Source organism: Lonchura striata, unplaced genomic scaffold (genome assembly GCF_046129695.1).
Source record: "Lonchura striata isolate bLonStr1 unplaced genomic scaffold, bLonStr1.mat Scaffold_92, whole genome shotgun sequence".
Taxonomy (NCBI): Eukaryota; Metazoa; Chordata; class Aves; order Passeriformes; family Estrildidae; genus Lonchura; species Lonchura striata.
This window is the reverse complement of record NW_027461191.1, coordinates 659886-686135: the sequence shown is the minus strand read 5'-3', so window position 1 is coordinate 686135 and position 26250 is coordinate 659886. Positions and strand designations below refer to the sequence as shown.

Sequence of the window (26250 nt, the reverse complement as noted above, 5' to 3'; positions counted from 1 at the left end):
GGCTAAGGCCAGACTATCAGAACTCTTTGACTCAAACACTCCCGATCCTCCTGTTTGAAGTGGCAGTGTTCCTCTGCCAAGGAGGTGTCGGAGGCGTCTCAGGGCTTATTCAGGCAGGGCTTAGAACCAGTGATGCAAGCTTTGCCTTATTTCTCAGTTAGGTGTTATTCTTTGTACCTGCCTTGGATTATTTGGGTCTTCCCAAACCATTACCACCCAGTCCTGGTTGAAAGTCAATTTGGTGTCACCCGGTTTAGATGTGATAGTCCATTCCTCACGTTTCTTCACAAATTCTTTTATTTTGCTGGCATGAATTCACCCTCTTTTCCATGGTTGGGATTGCTGCTTTAGTAGTACCTGGAAAGGACTTTTTAATAACACAGTGTTAAAAGAAAAGAAAAACAATACTGCATTAACTTTCACTATTAGTTTTCTTCAAAACTTTCTGGGTTTAACTAAAAACTTTTTCTGTAGCTGCTTCTTCTTCTTGTATCCAGCTGTGCTAATTGCTGCAGAGGCCAATTCTTCTTCTTGTGAGCTATAATTAGTTAAATAAAAAAAGACTAGCCCAAATTTAACACAAGATGTATCACATCTCTTGGTTTTTTGCTTTTTAGGCAACATCCAACTGTTTTAGTCTTACAGACCCATTCTTCAGAACAAAAGCCTCCTTTCCTTAACAACAAAAATCAGAAGGAAAAAAAAGAAGTCTTGTTTAAAAAGATAAAGCACATTGTGAGAGTCAGCTATCTCTGCTTTGATCTTATCTCTATTGGTGGTCCAGCTCTCCCTCTTTTTCACAGCTTTGCCTTTGACTGTACTTCCTCACTCCCCTCCCCTTGTTGTCACTCTGTCTAGCAGGAATGGGGGAGAACTTACAAATAGCTGCGGTATGGGGACTTTGGGGTGTATTTCACTCTTTTTCTTTCTCTCTCTTTCCCTTTCTCTCTCTTTCTCTTTTTCTCTCTTCTTCTCTCTTCTCCCTTTCTCTCTCTTTCGCTCTCTTTTTCTCTCTTCACATTTCAACATCCACATTCCAATATCAGTCCACTTTCTAACATTAGTCCTACATCCTGGAGAGGTGAGTCTGCCAATCACCTCTCCCTCCTTTTTCAACTTCCTTACAAATTTAATTACTTTTATTATGTGTGTTCTGCAGGCCTTTAATTCACGGCACCCTCCACCAAGGGCTACCAGCTACCCACAGCTGACAGTGCTAAAACTAAAGACTTATTTTGCTGTCACAATTTTCCATTCACAAGCTTGAAAGGGTTGTAGGAACAAGGTAAACAAAAACTTACTTCTGAAGTGATCTTGCCTGCAATAAAAAATTTAAAGCAATCCTTGTTAGTGCAATATAATTTGCAAAGAAGCCAAGGTATGATTTGGGAAGGGCATCTGAGGACACAGAGCATGAGTTTTACAAATCTACAATTTGAAGAGGGAATAGACAAAATGTGGATACAGTGGGGGAGACAGCAAGTAAGGAATTTATCTCTGCAATACTCTCTTTTTGACTGCCAGGAGACACTCTCTGAAGAGGTTCTTACAGTACAAACAATAACTGGATGGGAAGAGGCACTCTTGAATTTAAGCTTTGATGTCAAAATAGGAAACTGCCCCTGAGCACTGCAGTGCTGGAGCACCCTGCCTGCAAACTCACCAGAGGCAAGCCACTGCTGCCACGCTGCAGGGCTGCCTGCAGCACAGAGGGAACCATGGCCAAGCCCTCCCTGCAGGCCTGGGTAATCCACACAAGGAGTCACAATTGCTTCATAGCTCTCTAACTCATTCAAGAAATAGGAAACTGTAGTAAACAGAGATCTCCCTCACCATCTTTTTCATATGTGTGTGTCACACACCCACTGTGATGCTGGAAGTAACAAATTGTTTACATTAGAAGATACTGAAACTTTTTCTTCATCTAGCTTTGTAGTTTCCCTTTTCTATATGTAGCCACCTCCCATTGTGGGAAAAAATGAGCCCTATTTTTTTACAAGTGTTTTGTATGCACAATTTTATTTGCTCTTCTAGATACACTGCAAGTAGTTAGCACTTCCAGAAAAACTAGCAAACAAACAAAACAAAAAAACGAAGAAAGCAAAACACATTTGGGTACATGAAAAAGGATTGGTTGGAAGGAAAATTTTTTCTCATTGACCTACCAAGCAGCTGGTGTTGCCTTTAGTTTAACTTTACACACTGAGAACACTTGATTGAACAGCCTGCATTGACTCAAATTAATAGCAGGTTTTGCTATGTCACAGCTGTAAACTAGTTTTTCAATCCTAGAGTACAGTAAGTTATGTATTTCAAGATAAAAATCACAAAGCAAATTGGAAGAAATTTAGTACTGCATGAGGTGTGCACACAATTACAATTAATTTACCTCTAGAAGTCAGTTTATGACTTTCCTCTACTAGGATTGCAGTAGCTGCTGTAGCTTGAATACACACTGGCCAGCCTTGATTTACTGGATCCCACATCTTTGATAAATAAGCCATGGGTCTCTTTACTCCTCCCCACTCTTGAAACAAAACCCTATGAGCTACCCCCTTTTTTTCATTTACATACAAATGAAAGAGTGTTGCTAGTGAAGGTAAGCTTAAAGTTGATATTGGGGCTAGTTTTAACTTCTTTTTTCTTAGTTTTTCATTACCCTTTTTGATCCATTTTATATCATCTCCCTCTGTCAGTTTTTTTTATTCAAAAATTTTACTGCCTGTGTATATCCTTCAATCCACAATCTATAATATCCCAATAATCTGAGTATCTTTCTGATTTCCCCCTTTGAAGAGGGAGGGGGAAGGGATAGAATCCCTGTGTTTTAGTCTGGGTTGAGCTTCCAACTACCCTTACTAAGCAAGTGTCCAAGATATTTTACCTCTGATTCTACAAATTGCAGCTTCCCTTTTGATACCCTTAATCTTTTTTCCCCAAGAAAGTTCAAAAGCTTTATAGTAGCCTCTCCAGCTTCAGCTTCCCCAGAAAGTAAAAGATTCTCCACTTATTGGATAATTTGTATTTCAGGGGGAGTGGGGAAAGTTTGTAGTATTGTTTCTAAAGCTTGTCCGAATAAGTCTGGGGATTCTGTAAGCCCCTGTGGTAGTTTTGTCCATCTTAATTGCTGTTTTCTCCCAGTTAGTGGGTCCTTCCATTCAAAAGCAAAGATAACTTGCTCTCCTGGGCTAATGGGCAAGCCCAAAAGGCATCTTTAAGGTCCACTACACTAAACCACTGATGCTGGGGAGGAACTTTACTGAAAAGAGTATAAGGATTTGGTACCACTGGATAGCGGGTCTGAGTTCCTTTGTTAACCTCCCTTAAGGCTTGTACCAGTCTATAGCTCCCGTCAGGCTTCTTTACTGGGAGTATTGGGGTATTATGGGGAGACATACAAGGTTCTAATGTCCATCCTTTATTAGTCCTTCTATTACTGGCTTTAAACATTCCCGTCCTTCTAAAGATACAGGATAGTGCTGTACATGTATGGGACAATTTTTTTTTCCTCAGTTGTAATCTTTATGGGGTTAATATTTAATCTTCCCCTATTTCCCTCCCCAGCCCAAACTTCCTTGTTAATTCTTCTTCCATCCTCCTGGCCTAGTTTTAAAAGTCTAGCTGTCATCTTCCCATCTTCTGGAACAACCCCTATTCCTAATTTCACCTGTAAATCTTGTCCCAATAAATTGCTACCTGCCCCTGGGACCAAGAAAACATCCCTCATCCAAAATCTAGTTTCTCCCTCTATTACCACATTTTTAATAACGGGTACTGTGGAACTCTCTCCTTTTGCTCCTGTTACTATTACGGTATCTTTGCTTACACTATAACCTTTTGGAATATTTAACATAAAGGTTCTTTTTGCCCCTGTGTCTACCACAAATTCCAATTCTTCTTCTTGGGGACCCACTCTTAAAATTATCTCAGCATTCCCCACCTGGACCCACCTGCGCCCCCCCTCGGCCCCATGGCCCCGCGAGGGGAATTTGGGGAGGTGGGAGTGGGGCAGCGCCAAGGCCGGGCCCCCCCGCGCTGTCCTGGCGGGAGCGGCTGCAGTGGGGACCGAGTGCGGGCGGGAGCGGCCGAGAGCCCAGCGCTGCCCCAGCCCGACCTGCCCCAGCTCCATCCCTGCCCCTGCGCTGGGATGCTGTGGGTGTGGGGGGAAGAGGGAGCCGGCAGTGGGTGCTGGGCCTGGGGGCAGGAGGAGAAGGGAAGGAGAAGTAGCCTTGAGGAACAAAATGGTCAAAGGATGCAGGTGGCAGGAGAGGGTGGGATTGTGCAGGAGAAGGAGGAATAGGAGGAGGAAGAGGAGTGTGAGGAAGAGCAAAGACACAGGAGGAGGAGGAGGAGGAGCAGAAAGAGGAAGCAGCAGAAGGTTCCACCCCTCCCTGTGTCTGCAGCCTCCCCCCAGCCCCAGGAGCGCTGCTCCCCCCACATGCAGCAGGTGACTGTGGAGGGGGATCCACGATTTTCACGGGGTGAATCTTGGTGTTTCTGAGCTTTATTGGGCTAAATGTTGGTGCTTTGGTTTTATGTGGGAACTGAATCTTTATCTTGTAGAGGAGGTTTTTGCTGACTTGTGATGTTCAGGGAGTTTTTGATTTGTGTCTTGAAGTTTGTGGGACTTTTGGGCTGAATCTTGGTGTTTTGGAGGTTCTTACAGACACAAGATTCCCAATGACTTCCAGGGATGGACTTGGGCAAGGCGGAACCTCCAGTCCAAGCAGCTCTTCTCTTGTTTTTCCCTCTAACCAGGATTTGTCATTTCCAGGGTGTGGCTGGATGGAGGAGGAGGAAAATCCCCGGAGATGCTGCAGGAGGAGGAGCTGCAAACCCAGCCCAGGGAGCTGTGGGGAGGAAAGAGCCTCCCTGAGCCAGGAAGGCGGGCAGAGATCCAGCCAGAGCTCGGAGCTGGTGCAGAAGCCTCATGGCAGGGAGAAGCCCCACAAGTGCTTGGAATGTGGGAAGGGTTTCAGGTGGAGCTCCAGCCTCATCCGGCACCAGAGGATCCACACTGGGGAACGGCCCTACGAGTGTGGGGAGTGTGGGAAGAGGTTTCAGAGAAGCTCCACTCTCCTCAGACACAAGCGGAGTCACACAGAGGAGAGGCCCTTCCTCTGCCCCGACTGCGGGAAGGGCTTCAAGGACAACTCCCACCTCATCAGGCACCGGCACATCCACACCGGGGAGAGGCCCTACGAGTGTGGGAAGTGTGGGAAGAGCTTCATACAGGGGTCTAGCCTGTTCGAACACCAGGTGATCCACACTGGGGAACGGCCCTATGAGTGCTTGGAATGTGGGAAGAGCTTTGGGTGGAGATCCCAACTGAAAGCACACCAGCGCATCCACACTGGGGAGAGGCCCTACGAGTGTCCCCAGTGTGGGAAGAGGTTTCAGACCAGCTCCAATCTCCTCCTACATGAGCGGATTCACACAGAGGAGAGGCCCTTCCGCTGCCCCGACTGCGGGAAGGGCTTCAACCGCAACTCCAGCCTCACTGAGCACCGGCGCATCCACACTGGAGAGAGGCCCTACGAGTGTGGGAAGTGTGGGAAGAACTTCTTCGGGAGCTCTCAACTGACACAACACCAACGGAGGCACCACTAAGGGAAGCCCTGTGAGTGCCCCGAGTGAGGGAAGAGCTTGGAGTGAGGGAAGAGAGTGAGGGAAGAGCTTGGTGCGCTGCTGCAGCTCCATCCCCCATGGGAGGATCCGGGCTGGATGATCCCCAGTGACCCCCATGGGGCAGAGCCCTGGTGTCCCCGTATGGGGAATAAAACAGAGAGTAAAGCAATGGAGCTGATAAAGGGGCCCGATATCTGAGGCCTGACTGAGCAGAAACTGTGGGAGACACAGACACAGTTTAAGTCTCCCTAAGCAAGAAGTGACCAGGCAACATGGTGTGAGTCTTTGTGATAACATAAATGTTCCCAGGTTACTGGATGTCACGAAGAATGTGTAACCAATGGGAAATTGTTACCAAAAACAGAGCCCTATATAAGCACCATACAAGTAAATCCCTGTATAAACACCTGGTACACTCAATAAAATTGGCTGTGGTCTAAACTGGGATGTCCCCGTCTCTCCATGGTGGATAACCCTGTTGTGGGTGATCCCCGTTGGGTGGGGGAAGGTGCTGGAGGGATTTCTTTCCCTTCTCCTGGTGCTGCCGTGGTTTGGTTGGTAATAAATTCCCTCCCTGTGCCCAGGCTGGGTCTGTTGTCCCCGTGCCGGTGCTCGGGGCGGGATCTCTCCCGTTCCTTCTCTGCACTGCCGGGCCTCTCCTCAGCCAATGAGAGAACGCGGTGGAGAAGAGTCAGCCAATCAGCGAGAGCGGGGCTGATGACTCAGCAGTTGCCGGGCAGACCCGCAGCAGGCAGTGTTCCCCACCTGGACCCGCCCTCCCTGCCCAGGGCCGGCCCCGCCGTGGGGTCCCCCCAAGTCCCTCCCCAGTGCCCCCATGAACTGGGCTGGGTTTAACTGGGAAGCTTTACTGGGAACACTGGGAGCAGGGGGCAGGGGCAGAATGACAGCAGGGCTGGGGGGACACTCGACCCCCCCAAAATCAGCGTGGGGATGGAGCAGGGGGTGCCGGCCGGGTCCGGGGCCACGGGGAGGGGCTCTCACTGCCAGTGGCTCAGGAGCTCTGTGGGCAGAGAACGGGGGGTGACACCGGGCTGGGGTCCCCGGGGGGACCATTCACATTCTGGGGGAGGTGGGATACGACTCACGGGACCCCCCTTTCTTGTGCAGGTAGAACCAGATCCCCAGTGCCAGGAAGATGAAGCCCAACTCGGAGTCTCCAGTTCCTGCCAGCATCTTGCTGTGGCAGCATCCAGCAGCATCTCTGGGGTCTCCGCAGGGGTCAGGACCCCCCAGAAACTCTCACAGGCACCCAGGCCCCTCCAAGCACCCTCCTGGTTGCTCCCAACCTACTCAGGACCCCTGAAACCTCCCTCTTGATCCCTTCCTCACCTTCCCAGGACCCACCAAAGCCCCTCCTGTCCCTCTCAGTATCCCACAGCCTCCTTCCAGTTGCCCCCCACTGCTCCAGGACCCCCAAACTCTCTCTCATTCCCTTCCCAGCCCCACCAGGGTTCATCCAGACCCCTCCCAGTCTCTTCCCAGCACAACCAACCTTGTCCCAATCTCTGCTCTTCCATCCCCAATCTCCATCCAGCTCCTCCAGGCTCACTCACATCCCTCCCAGTCATACCCAGCACACCCAAACTCCCTCCCAGTGTCCACCAGGACCCCCAGAATCCCTTCCCACCCTCCCCGGTATCCTTCAAACCCCTTCTTAGCCCTTCCAAACCCACAACCTCCTCTCCCAGTTGAAATCAGGCTCTCTCCTACTCCCTCCCAGTTGCTCCCAGCACATCCCAATGGCTCTCCCAGTGCCCCCAATTCCTCCCCTGTATCCCAGTGCTGGCTCAAGGGGTGCTCCAGGCTGACGTGCTGCACCTGGCAGGTGGAGGTGAGCCCGGCCCGGGTTGGGGTTTCCAGCAGCACCAGGAGCTGGTGGGTCCAGTCCCAGTTGGGGACCATGTCGGTGGCCACCACAGAGAGCTCCTGCTGGCCCTGGAACCACCTCAGCTGGACGTGGGCCGGGTAGAAATCCACCAAGGAGCAGAGCAGGCGGCCGGGGCCGGGCTGGGAACTCGAGGGCACCAGCGAGATGGACACGCTGGGGGTCACTGGGAGAGAGCGGGGACACACTGGGATCAGCTGGGGGGAACTGGGAGAGAGAGGGGAGGGGTGGTGTGGCCTTGGGGCAGACTGGGAATGGACTGAGAGGGACTTGGAATGAACTGGGAAAGACTGGGATGATACTCAGAGAGAGGGGAGGGGATGGGGGGCACTCGGAGAGGGTGGAGATCTCGGAGTGAACTGGGGAGGAACCGGGAATGGGCTGGGAAGGAGTGGGAGGGACTGGGGCGGCACTGGGAGGAACTGGGAATGAAGCGCGCGGCACTGGGAGGCCGAGTCCAGTGCGGGGCACGCGGCGCTGCGGGTCTGCCTGGCAACTGATGAGTCATCAGAGACTCGCGCTCTGATTGGCTGAGGGGCGGCAGCGCCACGCCAGGCTGAGATGGACAGCCGGGAGGCGCTGGGAGAGACTGGGATGGACTGGGAGAGCCACGGGGGTCAGTGGCAGGGACAGAAGGTCTCGGGGATGGGCACAAGGAGGGCTGAGGGCTCTGGGGCGATTCCCAGGGAGGTTTTGAGGGGCCTCAGGGTCATTGCCAGAGCAGGGCTCGAGGGCACACGCTCTGCCCCGCGCTCACCTCGGCGATCCGTGAGGAACGGGCTGAGATACTCGTGGTTGTACCGGCAGAGCCAGCCCACCGCAGTCCTTCTTTGCTCCATAACGTGCGGGTCGCTGTTGCAGTACCTGGCTGCTGTCCCTGGAGTATCTGTCCCCTGGTATCTGTGGATACCATGCAAAGGCCTTTTCTGCTTCTTTACCCTGCACTCTCCTCGTAGCAGTTCAGGCTGGAACAAATGGCTCCCAGAACAGGGACCTTGGGCAGTTGTCCAGTCCCAGAGAGCGTCTCCTGAAGGTCATCGGATCCGGGATCTTTGGGAATTCAAGCGTCGTTTGGGACCAGCTTCTTCCTTCGCTTTGTGAGGACTGTTTCTCCTGGCCTGTCGGCACCCCTTTGGAATTCTGAGGAAAGGCTGCCGCTTTGGAAGGGAAGCTTTCAGAATCCAAAGGACCGGCAGGAGCCCACCAGCCCCCTCGAGGTTTCGCTTTTCCTTTGTGTCCCTCGCATTGGTGAGTACTCGCAGCGTGGGCTGCCAGGTGCCCGGGGGAGAGCACTACACATGAACACATTTATCTTAAGTTCATCCTTTTGCCTCGTGGGGGGGAATTTTGGGTTGTTTGGGAAACATGGACAATCATTTATCCCCAGCTCAATGAGAGATTTATATTCAGATTAAAGCAACCTTAGTACTAGGGAATGTTTCATTTAAAAAAACTTTTGTTCGGTTTTTGTTTGAGCACTTTCCTGAGGCTTCCCAGGAAGATGTTTTGTCAGTTTCGTTCTGGGGGAAAGTTGGGTGATGCATTTATGATATACAAGTGGGAGGGAATTATAAAGTGGGCAAGTTTAATCCTATTTTCAATTTGATTTTTAAATTAGTAAAGCCTAAGGGAGAAAGTTGGGTCCCTGGTTCTTCTTCCCCGTGTTCCTCCCTCCCTGATCCTAACCCTGCTTCCCCTATGGGTGGGATGGGAGCCAGACCCTGCCCACGGGCACAGGGCTGTCACCTACTCCCTGCTGCCTCCTGCCCCACTCAGTCCCTCTCTCGGGCTGGCCCTGGCCACTCCAGCCCGAGCCTTCCCCGCTCCCTTGTCCCCGACTGCCCTGTCCCCAGTTTGGTCCCCAGCTCCAGGAATGTCAGTTGTACAGCCCCGCCTCGGGTCCCTCCCCTGCGCTCGCAGCTGCGTCGATGGTGTCACCGTCGGGACCAGCCCCTTCTGTCCCCTGCCCACATCCCCGAGTGGGCCCTTGAGGGTGGTTCCCTCCTTCTCCAGCCCATCCCGGTTCCCACGCCGCGGAACCGAACGCGGGCCTGGCTGGAAGCCCGCCATGCTGGCCTGCAGGCCCCGAGTCACCGGGCCCCACCGCTCCGCCGGAGGCTGCGCGCTCCAGCCCGCCCCGACCCACCTTCCGAAGAGGATGAGGACGGCGGCACCCCGGCAGTAACAAGAGGCCGGGAGGAGGCTGGACACGGATCAGGGAGGAGCCCTGCGGGATGGGGACCTGGACTTGGTGAGAGATCTCGATTGCCTTGCAGCGCCTGTCGTCATTAAACGGGGAAAGGAGCCGCGATGGGAGTGGATTCCTCACACTGAGGGGAAGGAGTTGAGAAAAGCGGCCAGAGACTATGGCCGCAATTCTCCATATTTTAAAAATGTATTGGACTAAACTTTCACAGGACATACCTTAATTCCCCATGCCTTCCATTACATTACCACTGCACTATTGCAGTGGAAAAAACTTTTAAAGCCAATCCTATCCAAGTATGACTTGAGTGAAGTTTTAACGAAGGCCAGAAAGGCCTTGAGGCTTTGGCAGGAGAGGGGGAATTTAGCAGACCAGAGGATCAGGTCATGCTGCCCAACAATGTCTTAGATGACATCAAATCTGCTGCAAAGACTGCTCCTTTAAAAATCCCTGGTGTAACCACCCTTGTCCAAAACTTTTCTTCAATCCATCAGGGGGTTGAAGAGACATTTGTTAAGTTTGTTGACCACCTCCCAGAGGCCATCGATCGCCAAATTGATAATGTAGAGGCCAGGGATGAACTCCTGGGAAAAATGGCAATGTCTAACGCCAACCTGGAAACCAAAAAGCTTCTCGGAGCTCTTCCCCAAAATCCAGAGCCACCCATCCCACAGATGGTCGACACCTGCACTAAGGCCTCTTCTTCAGAAACTGCTTTAGCCCTGGCCGTGAGCAAAGGGGTGGGGGAGGCAGTGGTGCCCATTAACAACGAGAGGTGCTTGAACTGTGGCCAGTTCGGCCATTTCCAAGCAAACTGCCCTCACTGGCCTCCTGTGCACTTTAACTCACCTCGCTGCCCTCTCCAGAACACCTAGAAATGATCAGCCCTCGCAGCGTCCGGGAAACGGGCGGGGAGCGCGGCGCGGTCCCGCACGGAGACAACGAGCGGCAGCCGCGGCCCCGGGGCCGAGGGCGGGCGGGCGAGGCCGGCGGGCGGGCAGCCCCGCCGGGGGCGGCTCAGAACCGCAGTCCTGGGGCGAAACTGCCGCCCCCGCCCCGCTGCTGCTCCGGAGCTCCTGCGCCCGCAGCGTCCGCGGGCACCGGCCGGGACAGAGCCGGGAAGGAGAAGGGGCCGAGCCTCGGCGCGGCCGCCAGCGCCGGGAGCGGGACGAGCCCCGCACGGCAGCGCCCCAGCACCGGCGCCACGTCCAGCATCACCAACACACACGCAAACCCGCTGGCCAAGGTGAAAAAGTCCTTGCCATGAACGTTCTGGGGACAGGAAATGGTTCAATGTCAAAAACAGATACGGTTTCATAACCCTGAATGATAACAAACAAGATGTGTTTGTTCAACAGACTGCTATAAAAAAGAATAACCCCAGGAAATAACTCCACAGTCTAGGAGATGTAGAAATTGTGGAATTTAATATAATACAAGGAAGAAAAAGCCCCCAAGCAGCAGATGTGACAGGACCTGGTGGAGTTCCAGTGCAAGGTAGCAAACATGCACCAAACTGCAAACCTGCGAAATATTACCCATGTCATGGAAGTCCTCCACACTCCTACCGGGGAAATTAAACCTAAAACCAGCAGCCAAATCCCAGCAACAGCCCAAAAGCTGAAAGAGCACAGAACACCGATAAGCCACCTTCCATCCAAGACTCCACCTCCATATCAAAACAACTTTCCTGTCTGATAAGTCCCACTTCTTCTAATACCCTTCCCCAATTCCTGTGGCCTCCCTGCCCCCCTCCCACTTTCCCTGTTTCCTTTCCCTTGTCCTATTACCCCTTTTTTATGTTCCCACAAATTCCTACCTCCTTTTCCCTCTTTCCATGGCCTCCCTCCACTAGTCCCTTTCCCCAGAGTTCCTTCATAATACCTGAAGGAGTGTAATTGGTGGGGAAGAAAGGAAAGTTTTCCTAAATTAACCATCTTTTTCTTAAAAAGTAATGATTTCTATTTGGAGTTTCCAACAGGCACACCACCACCTACATTACCTCGTACAGAGTCTGTCACAGCCAGCAGCACTGCCACAGGGGCCAGAGAACCAGTCCCTACTGAAGGCTCCTGACTCCCTCTCCTGATAAACTGGACTAAGAAAACCCCACATCCCTCCTGCCAGCTCTAAGAAAATCTATTTGGACATTAGAGACTCAGAATTGTTTGCATTTTGAAAATTGTCGTATGAGCGCTTTTGATTGATTTTGTCATTTTGTGTTGAATCAGTTGATCCTCCAGAGAAGCTTTCTTAATAATATAAAAAGGGGAATTGTGGGGATCCTGGGGGGCATTTCCCTGGTTTGGGGAGACGCGGGAGGCTTCCCTCAAGGGGCTGTTGGACTCTGTTTGCTCCTTGCCCTGTTCCTGTGTCTGTTCCTGTGTCCCTGGGCCACTCCCTCCCTGTTCCCTGACTGGGCCTCATCTTTGTACTGCCCAGGGACCAGGGTCACCCCCACCCCGACTCCTCAGGACAGGGAGAGCTGAGAGTTGGAGCAGGGGGATGGGCGTGCTGGGGAAAACCCTGAACATCTCACGGCATGGCTGATTCAGACATCTGTGGATACCATGCAAAGGCCTTTTCTGCTTCTTTACCGTGGACTCTCCTTGTAGCAGCTCAGGCTGCAACAACTGGGGATCATCCAGCCCGGATCCTCCCATGGGGATGGAGCTGGAGCAGCGCACGAAGCTCTGCCCCCACTCAGGACACCCGCAGGGCCTCCCTGGTGTGGAAGTGCTGCTGAGTGATGATCTCTGAATTCCACCTGAAGCTCTTCTGACATTGCAAGCACTCATAGGGCCGTTCCCCAGTGTGGATCCTGTGGTGCTTGGTGAGGTTGGAGGTCCCACTGAAGCTCTTCCCACACTCCCCACACTCGTAGGGCCTCTCCCCAGTGTGGATCCTCTGGTGTTCCATCAGGTGGGAGTTCCAGCTGAAACCCTGCCCACATTCCAAGCACTTGTGGGACTTCTCCCTGCCATGAGGCTTCTCCACCAGCTCCGAGCTCCGGCTGGATCTCCGCCCACCTTCCTGGCTCAGGGGGCTCTTTCCTCCCTGCAGCTCCCTGGGCTGGGTTTGCAGCTCCTCCTCCTGCAGCATCTCCGGGGCTTTTCCTCCTCCTCCATCCAGCCACACCCAGGGAATGACAAATCCTGGTTTGGGGGAAAAACAAGAGGCGAGCACCTTGGACTGGAGGCTCCTCCTGCCCAAGTCCATCCCTAGAACTCAGCAGGACTCTTGTGTCCATGAAAATCTCCACAGTCTCAAGGTTCAGCCCAAAACAACACTCCCAGGAGTTCCCTATCTCTGATCTCTCCACTTTTGGGGTTCCAGAGGTTTCCTTTCCTTGGGATGATGGGGGTCCAATGGCTCCAGGGGTTCCCCGTTCTCAGGTGTCCTGCTTAGGGATGATCCAGGGGCTGTTGGGGCTCCATGGGGTCCCTTTTCCCCTGATGCTCTACTCTGAGATCCCAGGTGTCCCAGGGGTTCCTCCTCTCCAGGCTCCCCCCCTTTCCAGCCAGCCGGGGGTCCCCCAGCTCCAGGATCGCCCCTCTCTGCTCTCCCCACTCCGGGGGTCCCAGGGGTTCCCCTCCTCTGCTCCCCCGGGGGTCCCCAGGACAATGTCCTCCCCCTGGTGACACTGGGCAATGGCCACGTGGACTCCCAAAGATCCCCCAGGGGGCTCAGCTTTGGGGTCCTGCAAGATCCAAACCTACACACACAGAGAAAAAAACCTCCCAGGGTTTATTTGGGCCTCCCAGATGAACATCTGGGGCTCAATTCCACAATCTGCAAGCTCCCAACACACCCCAATAAAAAACCCTCTCAGAGACTCCCCGATATATTTGGGACAAGCTCCCCCTCCCCCCTCACCTGCAGGATGAGCTGGGGGCGATGGTCCCGGGGCCAAGGGTGCTGCGGCCTCAGGGGGCACTGGAACCTCCTGTTTCTCCTCCTTTTCCTGCTCCTCATCCTCATCTTCCTCCTCCTCCTTCCTAATCCCACCTCCTGCCCAGTTCCTGCCTTCTGTATATTTCGAGTGGAGCACCTTGCTTGTTTTTAGAGCGAGAACAAAGATCCCAGCGGGAACACGGCTTGCTGGCTTTAGTCAGAAGTAGCGGTGACTAAAGGTCCTGTTTCCTCTGCTGTGCTCCCGTCCTTGTTCCTCCTCAGTGTTCAGGCTGGGCTATGGGGTGTCCCTGTTTGCTGCATTTTCAGAGCTCCTCCTGGAGCCTTTGGGCAATAGGCTGTGCCCTGGGAGGGTTCTTTGTGCTCCTTTGTGACCCAGGAGAACCTTCCGGGCGGTTTCTGCGTGAGCTGCTGCTGTGATGTCACAGGAGCACTGCCACGTCCCCGAGGTGCTCCCGTGGCTGTGGGACACGGAGGCCTCAGTGTCCCCAGTGGCTCTGGGCACTGCTCCGTGCCGGAGGATCCTCCTGCCCGAGGCATTCTCAGCACCAGCCCAGCCCTGACGGGCGTCCTTGTGTGCTTGCAGGGCTGCAGTCTGCAGACGTGTGCAGCGCAGCCAGAATGATCCAGCACGTGGCTGCTGCAGTTTGCACGCTGTACTCTGTGGCTTATTCGGGCTATTTTTTAACCCACTTGGCACGTAAGTCGAGGTTTTCCCTCGGTGCTGTGGCTTTGGGCTTGCTGTGTGCTTTCTGTTCTTCCTCTGGACCCGAGCTGACTTTGTAACCAAATGGCCATGAAGGCACCATTGCTTTGGGAGAGCTCCTGCCAGCAGCTGCAGCTGAAAAAGGGGGTGTCTGCAGCCAGCGGGGCGTGCACAGCATTTGCAATGAGCCCTGGGGGGTTCTGTTCCCTCCAGCGGGGAGTCTGTGGCAGCAGAGCCGGGAACTCCCTGCCCAGCCAAGAACTGACCCAGCCCAGCATTTTGTGCTGTTCTCTTGTTGTGGGAAGGGACTGTGGCTCCTGGAGGGACGCTGGGAAAGCAAAATGCTCTCTCGGGGTTGCCTTGCACTGTGGCATTTCCCACCACAGGCAGTTTTTCCCTGACAGCATCTGGTTCATGTTCCCTCTCCCGTTGCAGGGCACCTCATGTGTGGATTCCGAGCAGCTCCTCCTCCGGTGAGTGGGAAAGGAACCTTTGGTGTTTGGAATTGTGCAGCAAGCTGTGAGCTCGGAGTGTGGCAGCCGAGTGCCAGCCTGGGAGGCTGAAGGAAAGTTCCTGTCAGAGTCTTTGCAGCAGCAGCAGCAGCAGCAAAGGGATCCCCAGCAGATTTCTCCTTTTCTGCTGCAGAGCTTTTGAAGGGCTGCAGGTCTGGTTTTGCAGGCAGAGGATTGCTTGCTGGCTTTAGCCACAGTGGAATATCGTTTTCCCAACAATAAGTAGCAATGTCGACTTTAGCCCATTGTTAGTTTGAAGGACTCCAAACCCAATTTCTGCTTTGTGCAGCTGGATGTGCAGCTGAAGGCAAATAAGGTGATCACTGAGATAGAACTTCCCGTCCCTCACGCTGCCATCTGTCCACAGGGCACAAAAGCAGCACCAGCCCCTCCTCTGGCTCCCTCTGCTTCCCAAGAGGAGGCCAAAGAGGAGGAAGACAGCGGTGAGCTCCCCGCTGTTCTGGGGGACGCTGGTGAACTTCCCTCGGTGCCGGGAGATGACAGTGAACTTCCCGCTGCTCTGGGAGACGAGGGCGAACATCCCGCGCTGTGGGAATACAGCGGCGAGGCTCCTGCGGCGTGGGACAAGGACAGTGGACATCTCCCGGCGTGGGACGAGGGCGGTGGATGTCCCCTGGTGCAGGACGAGGATGGCCAAGCCCCCATGGTGTGGGATGAGGACAGAGGACATCTCCCGCTGTGGGATGAGGACAGAGGACATCCTGTGCCTTGGGAAGAGGAGGCTGAACTTCTCCCAGCATGGGAAGAGGACAGTGAATGTCCTGTGGCTTGGAAAGATGATGGCGAACCTGCAGCATTTTGGGAAGAGAATGGAGAACCTCCCTGTGCTTGGGAAGAGGATGGAGAACCTCCCTGTGCTTGGGAAGAGGACACTGATCCTCCCTGTGCTTGGGAAGAGGACATGGAACCTCCCTCCGCTGTGGGATCCTGGGCTGAAGGTTCTGACAGCAGCACAGCCCTGCAGCCAGAGGGGAGAGGGGAGTGGTGCCTGGTGCAGCTGAGTACGTCTGCTCTGTTCCTGTGTTCAGAGCAGGGGGCTGTGTGTGTGTCTCGGCATCAGCTGCAGCCAGCGTTGCTCTGCAGCTGAATGTCACAGGGGCATTTATTGTCCTTCCCCAGCTGAGACCAAGGGGCTCACGGCCCCAGGGAGTGGGGCTGCATTCTGGCTCTGCTCTGGTGGGGTCTCGCTCTGGGAGGGAGCCTCTTCCACGTGGTTTCTTTCAGGGAACATCGTGAGCGTGGAGGAGCCTGCCGAGAAATACCTGGAAGTGGAGCAGATTGGCCAAGGGTAAGTGCACGGCAGCTACTTCTGCACAAGCAGCCCAGGGGCTGTGCTGGTGCAGGATCAAGGGAGAAGTCAGGAGAGCTCCAAACACCTTCAGACACTGGGGTGCCATCCTGCTGTCTCTCAGTCCTGATCAGAATTGAGAACTGTGGTCAGAAGGAGCCGTCACAGGCCCCTGAGGCTGGCAGTGTCCTGCCTGCAGCAAGGAGCAGGACCTGGGAGATCTTCTGTGTCTGGAACTGGATTGCTTAAAAGAGCCACTCACCATCTGGAGACTGTCAGACAACAGCTCTCAAGGGGATTTCTTTCAAATATTTTGCTTCAAAAAATATCCTCCAGTCAGAATTAACAACCTAAAGGTTTAGAAACAGGAACCAGAGATGAACTAATAAGTGCTCTATTCTAGCACAGGTCGTAGAGCCCATACATTCAGCAACAGAGAGCTGATGCACTCTGGGGGAAAATGCATCACCTGCCTGATGGCAGGGCCCTTGTGGATCCTGCAGGTCTTAGGCAGGAAATGGAAAAGGATGAAATGCATTCTTTTCCAGTTCTTTAGACACCCATTGCTCACAACAGGTTTTGAACTAAAGCAATTAAGTGTGGACATTTGGGATTTGCTCCAGCCCAATTCCTTCGTGTTGGGTCTCAGTTTTCCCTTGCACACCTGGCATGGCAGAGGGCTGGTGGCTGCTGCGCTGTTGTTGCAAGGGTCGATGCACCCAGGTGTTTGTGAGCGCTGCAGGCAGCAGAGATCTCCTGTCTGGGCTGGCTTTCACTCCCAGGGCCTCAAGCACTGCTTCTTTCTTCTCTGCTGTTTTGTCTCCAGGGCTTTCGGAACCGTTTCCAAAGGACTCGACAGGGCCACTGGAGGAGAGGTCAGTGCCAACACGCCCAGCACGTCTGGCAGCTCTCCAGGGCTCTCCCCTCTGCTGGGAGCTGTGGCTGCAGCTCTGGGGGCCAGCAGAGCTTTCCTGCACAGGCTGCTCCTCTGAAGGCAGAGCAGTGTCAGCCTGCAGAGCACAGCTGGGACACACTTGGTCCTTCTGGAGTGCCCAAAGGGATGCAAGGAAGGCAGCGGTGTCTGTCAGAGCAGGACACGCTGGCTTGCTCTTCATATCTAAAAGTGTGAACGCATCAGGGCTGGAGACTGAGGCCCAATTTATCTTCACCCCAGCCGCAGACAGGAGCACTATTTAGCAGTTTTTCCATCCTGCCTTTTATCTTCAAAGGGTACCTCAAGGCTTAATTAGGGTGAGATCCTGCTTGGGCTCAATTTGGGGATTTAATTCCACTTCAGCTGTCCACAGAGAGAGAAGGAGAGAAATGAGAAGATGGATGTCCAGAGCAAAGCTCTCTCCTAAACCCTGCAGTTGTGTTTGGGTCTGGGGTCAGTGACAGCCTGTGACAGGGATCACCTGAGCAATGGATGTGTGTGTTTGCTTTGTTGTGCAATCCCAAACAGAGCAGCTGCATCTGAAATCATGACCAAATCCCATGGAATTGCTAAAGGGTTCCTGGCTGTTTTGCTCTGTTTTCACAGAACCAGAATTACCTCCTGCTTGCAAAATGTGTTTGAATAATAATGAGAGTGTTGAGGCCATTTGAGAAGACTGTAGGTGCAGAGAATGTGGTTAGAGCTGGGAGGCTGACAGCTGAGGGGCCATTTCTGCAGAGCTTGCAAGGCCAAATGTCTCTGGCCGTGTGTCCTGTAAGCAGCCCCAGCAAGCAGAGCAATGGGCTGTGGGAGTGGCCCTTGCTGAGCTCTGGTGCCCATCCCAGGGCAGTTTGGCACAGCCCGGCTCTGTCGCTCCAAAAAGCCTCACCCCGTGTTGGCTGCGGCCTCCTGCCACAGACTCCTCCAGTTAAAGATCTGCAATGTCCCCTCAGGTGGCCATAAAGAAAATGAGTCTCAGAGGGCAGAACAGGGAACGCGCTGTGAATGAGCTCCTGCTCCTGAAGGACAAGAAGAACCCCAACATTGTCAACTCTTTGGACAGGTGAGTGCTCCAGGCCTCATCCCGTGCACGGGCCCTGCCTTAACCTTTCCTGGCACCCGTAGTCTGTAGCCTGTTTTGAAAATGCCTGACCCAGCCGTATCTTCCCAAAATAACAGCCTGGCAGTTCGCTCCCTCTGTGTGCTTTGGTTGCTTTGGTTTGGTTTTTCCTTCAAGCTGACCCTGTTTTCTGTGTCTTACAACAAGTGCTGATAAACCACAGCAGAAATTATTTCCCTTGGTTTCTTCTTCCCAGCCCTTTTCCATTGCTGCGGATGCCAGGAAGACCAGGTCCTTGTTTCCAGAAATGCCTCATTTGCCCATTTTGCACTGGCCTTGCCTGTTTCTGAAGGGACTTTCTGAAAGGTTTTCTGATTGCTTTTGTCCCAAGTGCTGCACGGCCTCCTCCCCTGGATAACCCTGGGGGTTGTGTTGCCTTGTCTGCAGGGAATGGTGGAACTGATGAGCTCAGAAGCTGAACCAGCTGGGGGCCAGTGTTGTGGTTCCACACTGATCTGGGCTGTTGCTAAACTGCATTTTTCACCTGCTTGCCATCTAAGGACTCTCCTTTCTCACAGGTGTCTCTTCCCTTAGACTGTGCAGATTCCAAGGACTCTGCAGCCTGGCAGGGATGTCTCTCCATGGGATTCTGTCCTCATGGACAAGTGACCTGGAAACAAAACTCCACTCCAGGCTTTTCCATGGGGGAATTGAGCACTGCACATTCATCTCCATGCCACTGCTTTCCTCTTCCAGCTTCCTTGTTGGCGGAGATCTCTGGCTGGTGATGGAATACATGGATGGAGGAACTTTGCAGGACGTTGTCAGACAGACACGCATGGCTGAAGGAGAGATGGCAGCTGTCAGTCGGGAGGTGAGGGATCCTGCCTGTGGCTGCCACGGCTTGGACACGATGGTCCTTCCACACAGGCGTGAGAACAGGAGTGGCTCCATGCTCAGGGCTCTGTTTGTTGGTTTCATGAGCTGGAGAAGAAAGAGCCTCTGCAGTGAACGGCCTGCCAGCATCGCTGCACTTCTGCTCTGTTCTTGCTCTCTTTCCTGCTGTTGTGGCACTCTCTGTCTGTTCTGGATTTGATGTGCTGTTCTCAGCTTTGCCCTGAACCGTTTGCCTGGAGCCTGTCTGCTCTGCACTCCTGGCCTGTCACAGCAAAGCTGCTGCTGGCAGAATTCGGACCTGTCCTTTCTTGTGTGATAGATTCCGGCCATTGGTTTTTGTCCTGGTGTTTCTTGTTCTCTCTCAGTGCCTGCAGGGCCTGGATTTCCTGCATGTGAACCGGGTGATCCACAGAGATCTGAAGAGCTCCAACATCCTCCTGGGCATGGCCGGCTCTGTCAAGCTGGGTGGGTGTTCCTGGCCAGGCACGGCGCTCCCGGGTGCGGCTGTGGGGCTGCTTCCCAGTGCCGGCCAGAGCCCCACAAGGGCTGCTGGGGGCACTGCCCGGCCCCTGCTGCCAGCTGAGAGCGGCTGCCCCTGCAGAGAGCTCCGGAGAGCAGCAGGGTGCCAGGAGTGGCTTTGCTCTGGATATGGCCCTCCCAGAGGGCAGGAGTTGGAATCTAAAGCTTCAAGGGAATCAGTAAAAGCCACTGCACGAAAGCTGAGGGTTTCTTTAAGGGTCCAGTTCCACCTTCCCTTGGCTACAGCCCTCAGCACTTTTCCAGCTGACTTCACTACTCCATTCTCAGACTGAGAATGGGGAGTCTTGGTGCTTGGTTTCCTCATTCCAGCTGCCTTTGACAGTGTTTGTTTCTGTCCTCAGCTGATTTTGGCCTCTGTGCTCAGCTCAGCTCTGAGCAGGACTGGTGCAGCTCCATGGTGGGCACTGCTCACTGGATGGCCCCAGAAGTTGTGACCAGTTCTCCTTATGGCCCCAAGGTGGACATATGGTCCTTTGGCATTGTGACCATTGAGATGGTGGAAGGAGAACCTCCTTACTTCAAGGAAACGAGGGCCATGGTAAGAGGCAAATTCTCCAGGGGCTGCAGAGCCCTGTGAGCACAGGGTGACCCTGCACTGGCAGCAGCAGCTGGAGGTTTCTGCACCTGGGGAAGGGAATTCCCAGAGCACTTGAACCTCAACACAGACAAATATTCTGCAGTCTCCAACAACAATTTGCTTTGGGATTTATGCTGTTCCAGCTCTTCTGTCTGTAAGGATGACCTGAAAATTTGAAGCAAGTACATCAGCTCTTTCCAATGGCTGTGGCAGCACCAGGGTTTGGGTTTTTTGGTTGGCATAGGAAAATGAGCTGTGAGCAGCATCTCTGCCAGGGAGGAAAGTGCCCCTGGAGCTGGGGCTGAGAACCCGGGGTCGCTGTGAGCACCTGTGGGTGGGAAGGAAGCTGGCAGAGCGCTGAGTTTGCTTTTCCTGCAGGCTCGCGCTCTGATCCGGCACAACGGGACCCCGCAGCTGCAGGAGCCCCGGCGCCTGTCGGCTCTGCTGCGGGACTTCCTCGAGTGCAGCCTGGAGCCGGACGAGGAGCAGCGCTGGTCTGCCCAGGAGCTGCTGCAGGTGAATGCCGAGCAGCTGAGGGGAAGCAGCAGCACCAGGGAGGGGTTTTCTGCTGGGGCCCCTCCGATAGTCTCCAGCCTCGCTGCGTTCCACACGCAAAGCAAGCAGAATCCTCGCCGGGTTTGGCTTGGCAGGGTCCTTTCGAGGGCATCTGCCCCTGGTGCCCCACAAGGAGCAGGGCCACCTTCAGGCAGGTCCAGTGCTCAGAGCCCTGCCTGGCCTGAGCTTGGATGTTCCCAGGGAGGAGGCACCTCCCACATGCCTGGGCACCTTCTGTCAGTGTTTCCCCACTCCTGGCAAAAAGATTCTGCCTTAGATCTAACCTGAGCCTGCTTCCCTCTCCTGAGTTTCTGACCATTTCCCTTTGTCCTGTTGCAACAGAGCCTGTGAGAAAGTAACAGTTCATTTCTTTCTTTTTTATCCTTTGGGCAGCACCCGTTTTTATCATCAGCCAAGCCTCTCTCCAGCCTGACCCCTCTGATCACCGCAGCAAAGCAACTGAGGGAGCAGCGGAGGAGATGAAGCACTGGAGGACAGCTGTCAGTTACAGTAGTTAGTTAGGACAACTAGTTAGTGATGGTAGTTAGCAGTGCTAGTTGGTTATGGTAGTTAGGACAGCCTGTTTGTTACGGCTCTTATGACAGCCTGTTTGGTATGGCAGTTTTTTGAATAAAAACTCTTTTAAACCTCAAGTCCCTTGAGGTGTCCCTTCCTCCTCCTCCCTCCGTGACTCGGCTGCCCGGAGCAATGTGAGGGGAGAGCGGGCCCAGCCTGGCCCAGAGCTGAGCCCCAGCAGAGCCCTGGCAGAGCCCAGAGCAGCCTCGGATCTGCAGAGTCAGCCTGGGAGGAGGCGCTCGGAGCCTTCTGGGCTGCACCCGACTCTTGGTTACAAACTGCGTGTGCTGGAAAATGCCACCGGCTCTGCCAGAGGGCAGAAGGGGCCCGGGGAAGGCCCCAGTGCTCCCTGCAAGGGAAACACCTGCCCTGGGTTTGTTATAGAGAACTATGTAGTTGGTGGCTTTTGCTCTTATGTCTTGACTTCTGCAACTTATTCTTAATCACAACGATTTTGATACAGTACAGTTTGTAATCACTTTTAACTGCTTTTGCTGTAATATAATTTGTCAGCTTTTTGTTGCCAATGCCCTGGCCCCTGTGTAGCTCATATCCTCAGAACATCATTCATGGCTGATAGTTTAGTTTGTGCACAGTGTGAAAAACATACATACTAGTTTTGGCTTTTGCAAAATATTGAAGTGGATTCCATGGGTTGTGCATTAGAATGTTAACTTTTGCAGAAGTAGCTGTAGTTGTGAAATAATAACTAATGCTTTTATTTTTGTAACTAACTGAAATGGGAAAACAGTGGGAAAACAGTGTTAAAAACTAACTGGTGGGGTAATGTATTGAGGATGGGATGGTGGAAGAAATGGGGATTCTTCCTTTTACGTGTTAGAACTGTTATAAATGAAAATTTGTCCAGCCAAATTAATATGAAAAAATAAAATATTTATTTTGCAATCAAATTCTATCTAGGCCACAAGGAAAGAACAGAGCCGAGCCCGGGGTCGGCCCTGGGTGTGCAACAAGGAGTCAGCCTCAGCAGAGGTTTTCCTCTAAGCCCACACACCTCCATCCTGGCACAAGCGGTTTTTATAGGGAAAATTCTGCCTGAGGCCAAGATTTCGGCAGTCAGTCTTCTCTTCAGAGTCCACATGTTAATAAGATTTTCTTTTTTGGTGATGAGGGAGAACAATTCAGTGTCCGGAGTTTGTTGAATCCCTTGATGAAATTTACGGGAGGGAACGCTGCATTCACCTGTGTCTGCCCAAGGATTTCCATGATATCCATCTCGGGTCCTTCAGGCAAGGATCAGCACCTGGGGTTCCTGCATCTCCCCAGCCATGGCCCATCTCCTGGGGAGCCGCACCTTCTTACTTGTAAATCAGTTTCCAATATACACCCGGTCTCACCTGCGAGGGTGGGGGGGGGAATCCTAATACAAACGTGTAGAGTCTTAGAGTGTTCTAACAAATTAACAAATATTCAATGTCACATATATCATATTAGAATCGGCACCAATTATATCTGCTACATATAACAGTATGGTAAATGTAGCTTTGTAGATAAAATGAAGCTTTAGTAGTAAAAAAGAAACTATGTCTGTGTGTGTGTGGGGGGGGGGGGGGGGTTAAGGAATGAGATACTCGCTTCAAGGAACACACAAATTCTCCAGAGAAGAGCAATTTATGGTTTTCTTATTAGAAGAAGCTGATTTCTTCATGCCTTGCTCAAACTGGAAGACCCCGGGGAATTAAAGAAAGCAGTTGACATACAACAGAGTTTTTTGTTTCAAATATAATGTATGTATAACCATGAAGCATATATGTATATGCAACAGTGTATTGTTTTAGGGGTGATTCCTTCATTCACAAGGTACATTCCTCTTGGCTTAAGTGCCTGAGAGCATCTGGACCTCAGATATTCTTTCCATTTTATTGTCTTGTAATTGTCCTAACTATAAATTTTTATCAGTCTAATTATATTCCTATTTATTTCACCATTTTATTATTATTAAACTTTTAAAATTCTAAAAACCAAGTGATTGGCATTTTTCACAAATTCCTATCAGGAGACAGAGAAACAATTTATCATTTCAATGGCATCATTAGATTACAAGCTGTCCTCGGAATAAGAACCAACCAGACAACTCCAACTCCTGACCTTCCTGCCGACCAAGCCACTGAAATGAGGAACACAACATTTCACCAGGAGATAGGATCAGATTATCTGTTAGCAGAAAAAAAAGCAGTTTGTGGAAAACTAAATTACTCAAACTGATGTTGGCAAAGAGATGACAAGGGGAAAGTGTTGAAAAAGATAAGAAAGGAAATAGGAAAGCAGTTTCTGTATTGGTCCAAGCATGGAAAGGATGGGAATGGGACACGGTTTCCTGGCTCCCCGGCAGACCAGGGGTCAAACGTTGGGTGTCTCCTGGATTGTCCCCAGAAAGGGCCCATCTCTGCACAGAGGCATCTTTTTTCATTTGTAAATTAGGTCTTTCTTTCTCTGCCAACAGTGGTTTCTCCAGCCCCGGCTGCAGCCACTGGTCATTTAAAACTTAAAGAATCTTTTTGTACAGGCACAACTGACTTGATGCATATTTTTCATAAGCACGAATTATTCCATAACATATATTACAATGGTGTTATAAATTGTGACACGACAATTTGAAGTGTCTTAATTCAATAAAGCAATTTTATTTAAAACAGCAAGCGAGTAAGGCAGGCAAAGCACAGCGCTGGGCGGCCGGGAGTCTCCTGCTCCACCAACGGCGCGCAAAAATGTTCTGTCCCAACCTTCCTTTTATCCCCCCCCTTCTCCTTGCAGGCGTGACTCTCCAGATGTAGTCTGAGTCTGGTCGTTGTGATAGCTTCCAAGTCTCTTCTTTTGAGATGCAGCAAGCAGACCAGATACACACACCCAGGACTTTAATCTTAACCTCCTTATCACCTTGTAAGGAAATAAGCATTTCAAAGACACACCAGTACATTCTTATGCAAACCAAGGTAAGCAAGCATACCGCAGTCTTGCTTCAGTGAACAAATGATCTTCCACTTATCTCAATGGGGCTGTGGAGATCCTCCTGCAGGTCCATGGGAATGCAGAGATCCCCTGAACGTCCATGGGGATGCAGAGATCCCCTGCGGGTCCATGGGGATGCAGAGATCCCCTGCGGGTCCATGGGGCTGCAGAGATCCCCCTGCAGGTCCATGGGGATGCAGAGATCCCCCGCAGCCCCTGGAGGAGCCGGGCTGGAGCTCGGCGATGCCCGAGAGGAGCTGTGAGCCCGCGGGCAGAGGGGCCCCGCTGGAGCAGCCTGTCCTGGCAGGACTGAGCCCGTGGCACAGTGACCCACGCTGCAGCACTCGGAGGGGGCTGTGCCCAGGGGATGGACTCCGCTCCGAGAAGTTCCTGGAGAAGTCTCGGCCGGGAGAGAGCGCAGGGTGCAGCAGGGAACGACTCCTGTCCCTGAGCAGAGGGAGAAGCCCCGGGGGATGAGCTGAGCATGGCCCCATTCCCTGTCTCCTGCCCTGCCGGGGGAGGAGGTGCAGCTGGGAGCAGGGAGGCGTGGGGAAAGCTGCATTTAAGGCTCTGCACCGGCTTCTCCTGCTCCTGCTCCGAGTCTTTGGAGTTTTCTGCCAGAAATCTCTCCCCTGCCCCACCCACCCACAGGGCTTGGGGCAGGTTTCCCTTTTCGGGGGAAATCAAAGCGAAGCTCTGAAGCGCTAACGAGGGGCAGGAGAAGTGAGGCTCCTGGGCTTCCCGCAGAGGCGGAGGCACGGGAGGCGCAGGGCCGGGAAAGCCGTGGCGGGAGGCGCGGAGAAGTTTGTTTGTGTGGGCAGCTCAATCCCGGCTCGGGCCGGGCCCGTGCCGGGGCTGTTCCTCATCTCCGGCTTTCCCCTCACGCAGCCCGGGGGCGCCGAGAGCGCGGGGCGAGGCGGGGCCGTGCGCAGAGCCCGCCCCGAGCTCGCTGCCATTGGCCGCCGGTGCCGTCAGTCGCGGTTGCGGCGCGCTGATTGGTGGGAGCGGGGCGCGGCGCGGCCCCGGCGGCGGGCTGAGGGCGGCCGTGGCCGCGCAGCGCCGCCATTGGCCGAGCGGCTGCGCGGGCCCGGCAGCGGCGGCAGCGGCCGGAGCGCGGTGAGGCGGCGGCGGCGGAGCTCGGAGGCGGCCCCGGCGCAGGTGGGAGCCGCGCTGGGCTCTGCGGGGGCTCGGGGCCGGCTGCGGGCGGAGGGGGCGGCAGGGGGCTCCGGCGGCTCGCCGGTGCCGTGTCCGGCCCGTGCCGGCCCCGGGCTGAGGGCGCTGCGGGAGCGGCTGCCCGCGGTCTCCTTCCCGCCGGGGCCGGGCAGGAGCCGCTGCCGGAGCAGCGCTGGCTCGGCCCGGCTGCTGTGGGTAGGACAGAGGGGCTGCCCCGCGGCCGGGAGCGGGCGGGGAAATTCCCGTCGCCGGAGGTTCGTGTGCCCGGCGGAGAGCGAGGAGTCCTGTCAAAGTGACTTTATTGCCGAGCAGGGGCAGAGGCCGTGGGGCATTTGCCGTGCGCTCTCTGCCGTGGCTGTAGCCCGCAGCCTCCTTTTTATCCTCATTTTCCCGGCCGCATCTCCCTCTGCCTTTGCCCACCGGCTGAGTTCCTTGGCAGGTTCAGACTTCCCGATGCGCCTGGAGCCTGTCCTCGTTAATGTGCACCCTCCTTTTGTATAACAGCCGATATTCATGGCTCTGTTAAGTCTTTGTTCTACTCCTCGAAGTTCGGGAATGTAGCGGGACTTTGAGCAGCTCTCTGGGTCAATTTCTAACATTTATTGGACCTGATGGTTTCTCCCCTTCTCTACAACTCCCTGGCCCTATCTCCAGGCAGATTCACTCCTTGACTCTGTTTTGTTCTTCCCAGGCCCTCTTTGGTTTTGGGATTATTCTCGGTGCCCTCATTCCCTGTCCTTTTGTAGCCGTTTGTGGATCAGGAGGCCTGGCTGCCACCTGCATGCCCTG

The 26250-nt window shown here is 53.5% G+C and overlaps 2 protein-coding genes and 1 pseudogene across 2 annotated transcripts in view; 2 read left to right on the top strand and 1 right to left on the bottom strand.

Moving 5' to 3' along the window:
* Positions 1-863: 863 nt before the first annotated feature.
* Positions 864-26250, top strand: part of LOC144248830 (uncharacterized) — a 63336-nt gene continuing 37949 nt past the window's right edge. Inside the window, 2 exon segments of the mRNA XM_077790812.1 lie at positions 864-890; positions 5008-5600. Of these exon segments, the coding sequence (XP_077646938.1) occupies positions 864-890; positions 5008-5600 (620 nt within the window).
* On the bottom strand, positions 6703-9604 carry LOC144248826 (class II histocompatibility antigen, B-L beta chain-like). The gene is made up of 4 exons (XM_077790808.1): positions 9429-9604; positions 8292-8434; positions 7424-7700; positions 6703-6859 (listed from the first exon to the last, which is right to left on the bottom strand). Exons 1-4 carry the CDS (start codon positions 9602-9604, stop codon positions 6703-6705), a joined length of 753 nt encoding a protein of 250 aa, XP_077646934.1.
* On the top strand, positions 12279-24617 carry LOC144248840 (uncharacterized; annotated as a pseudogene).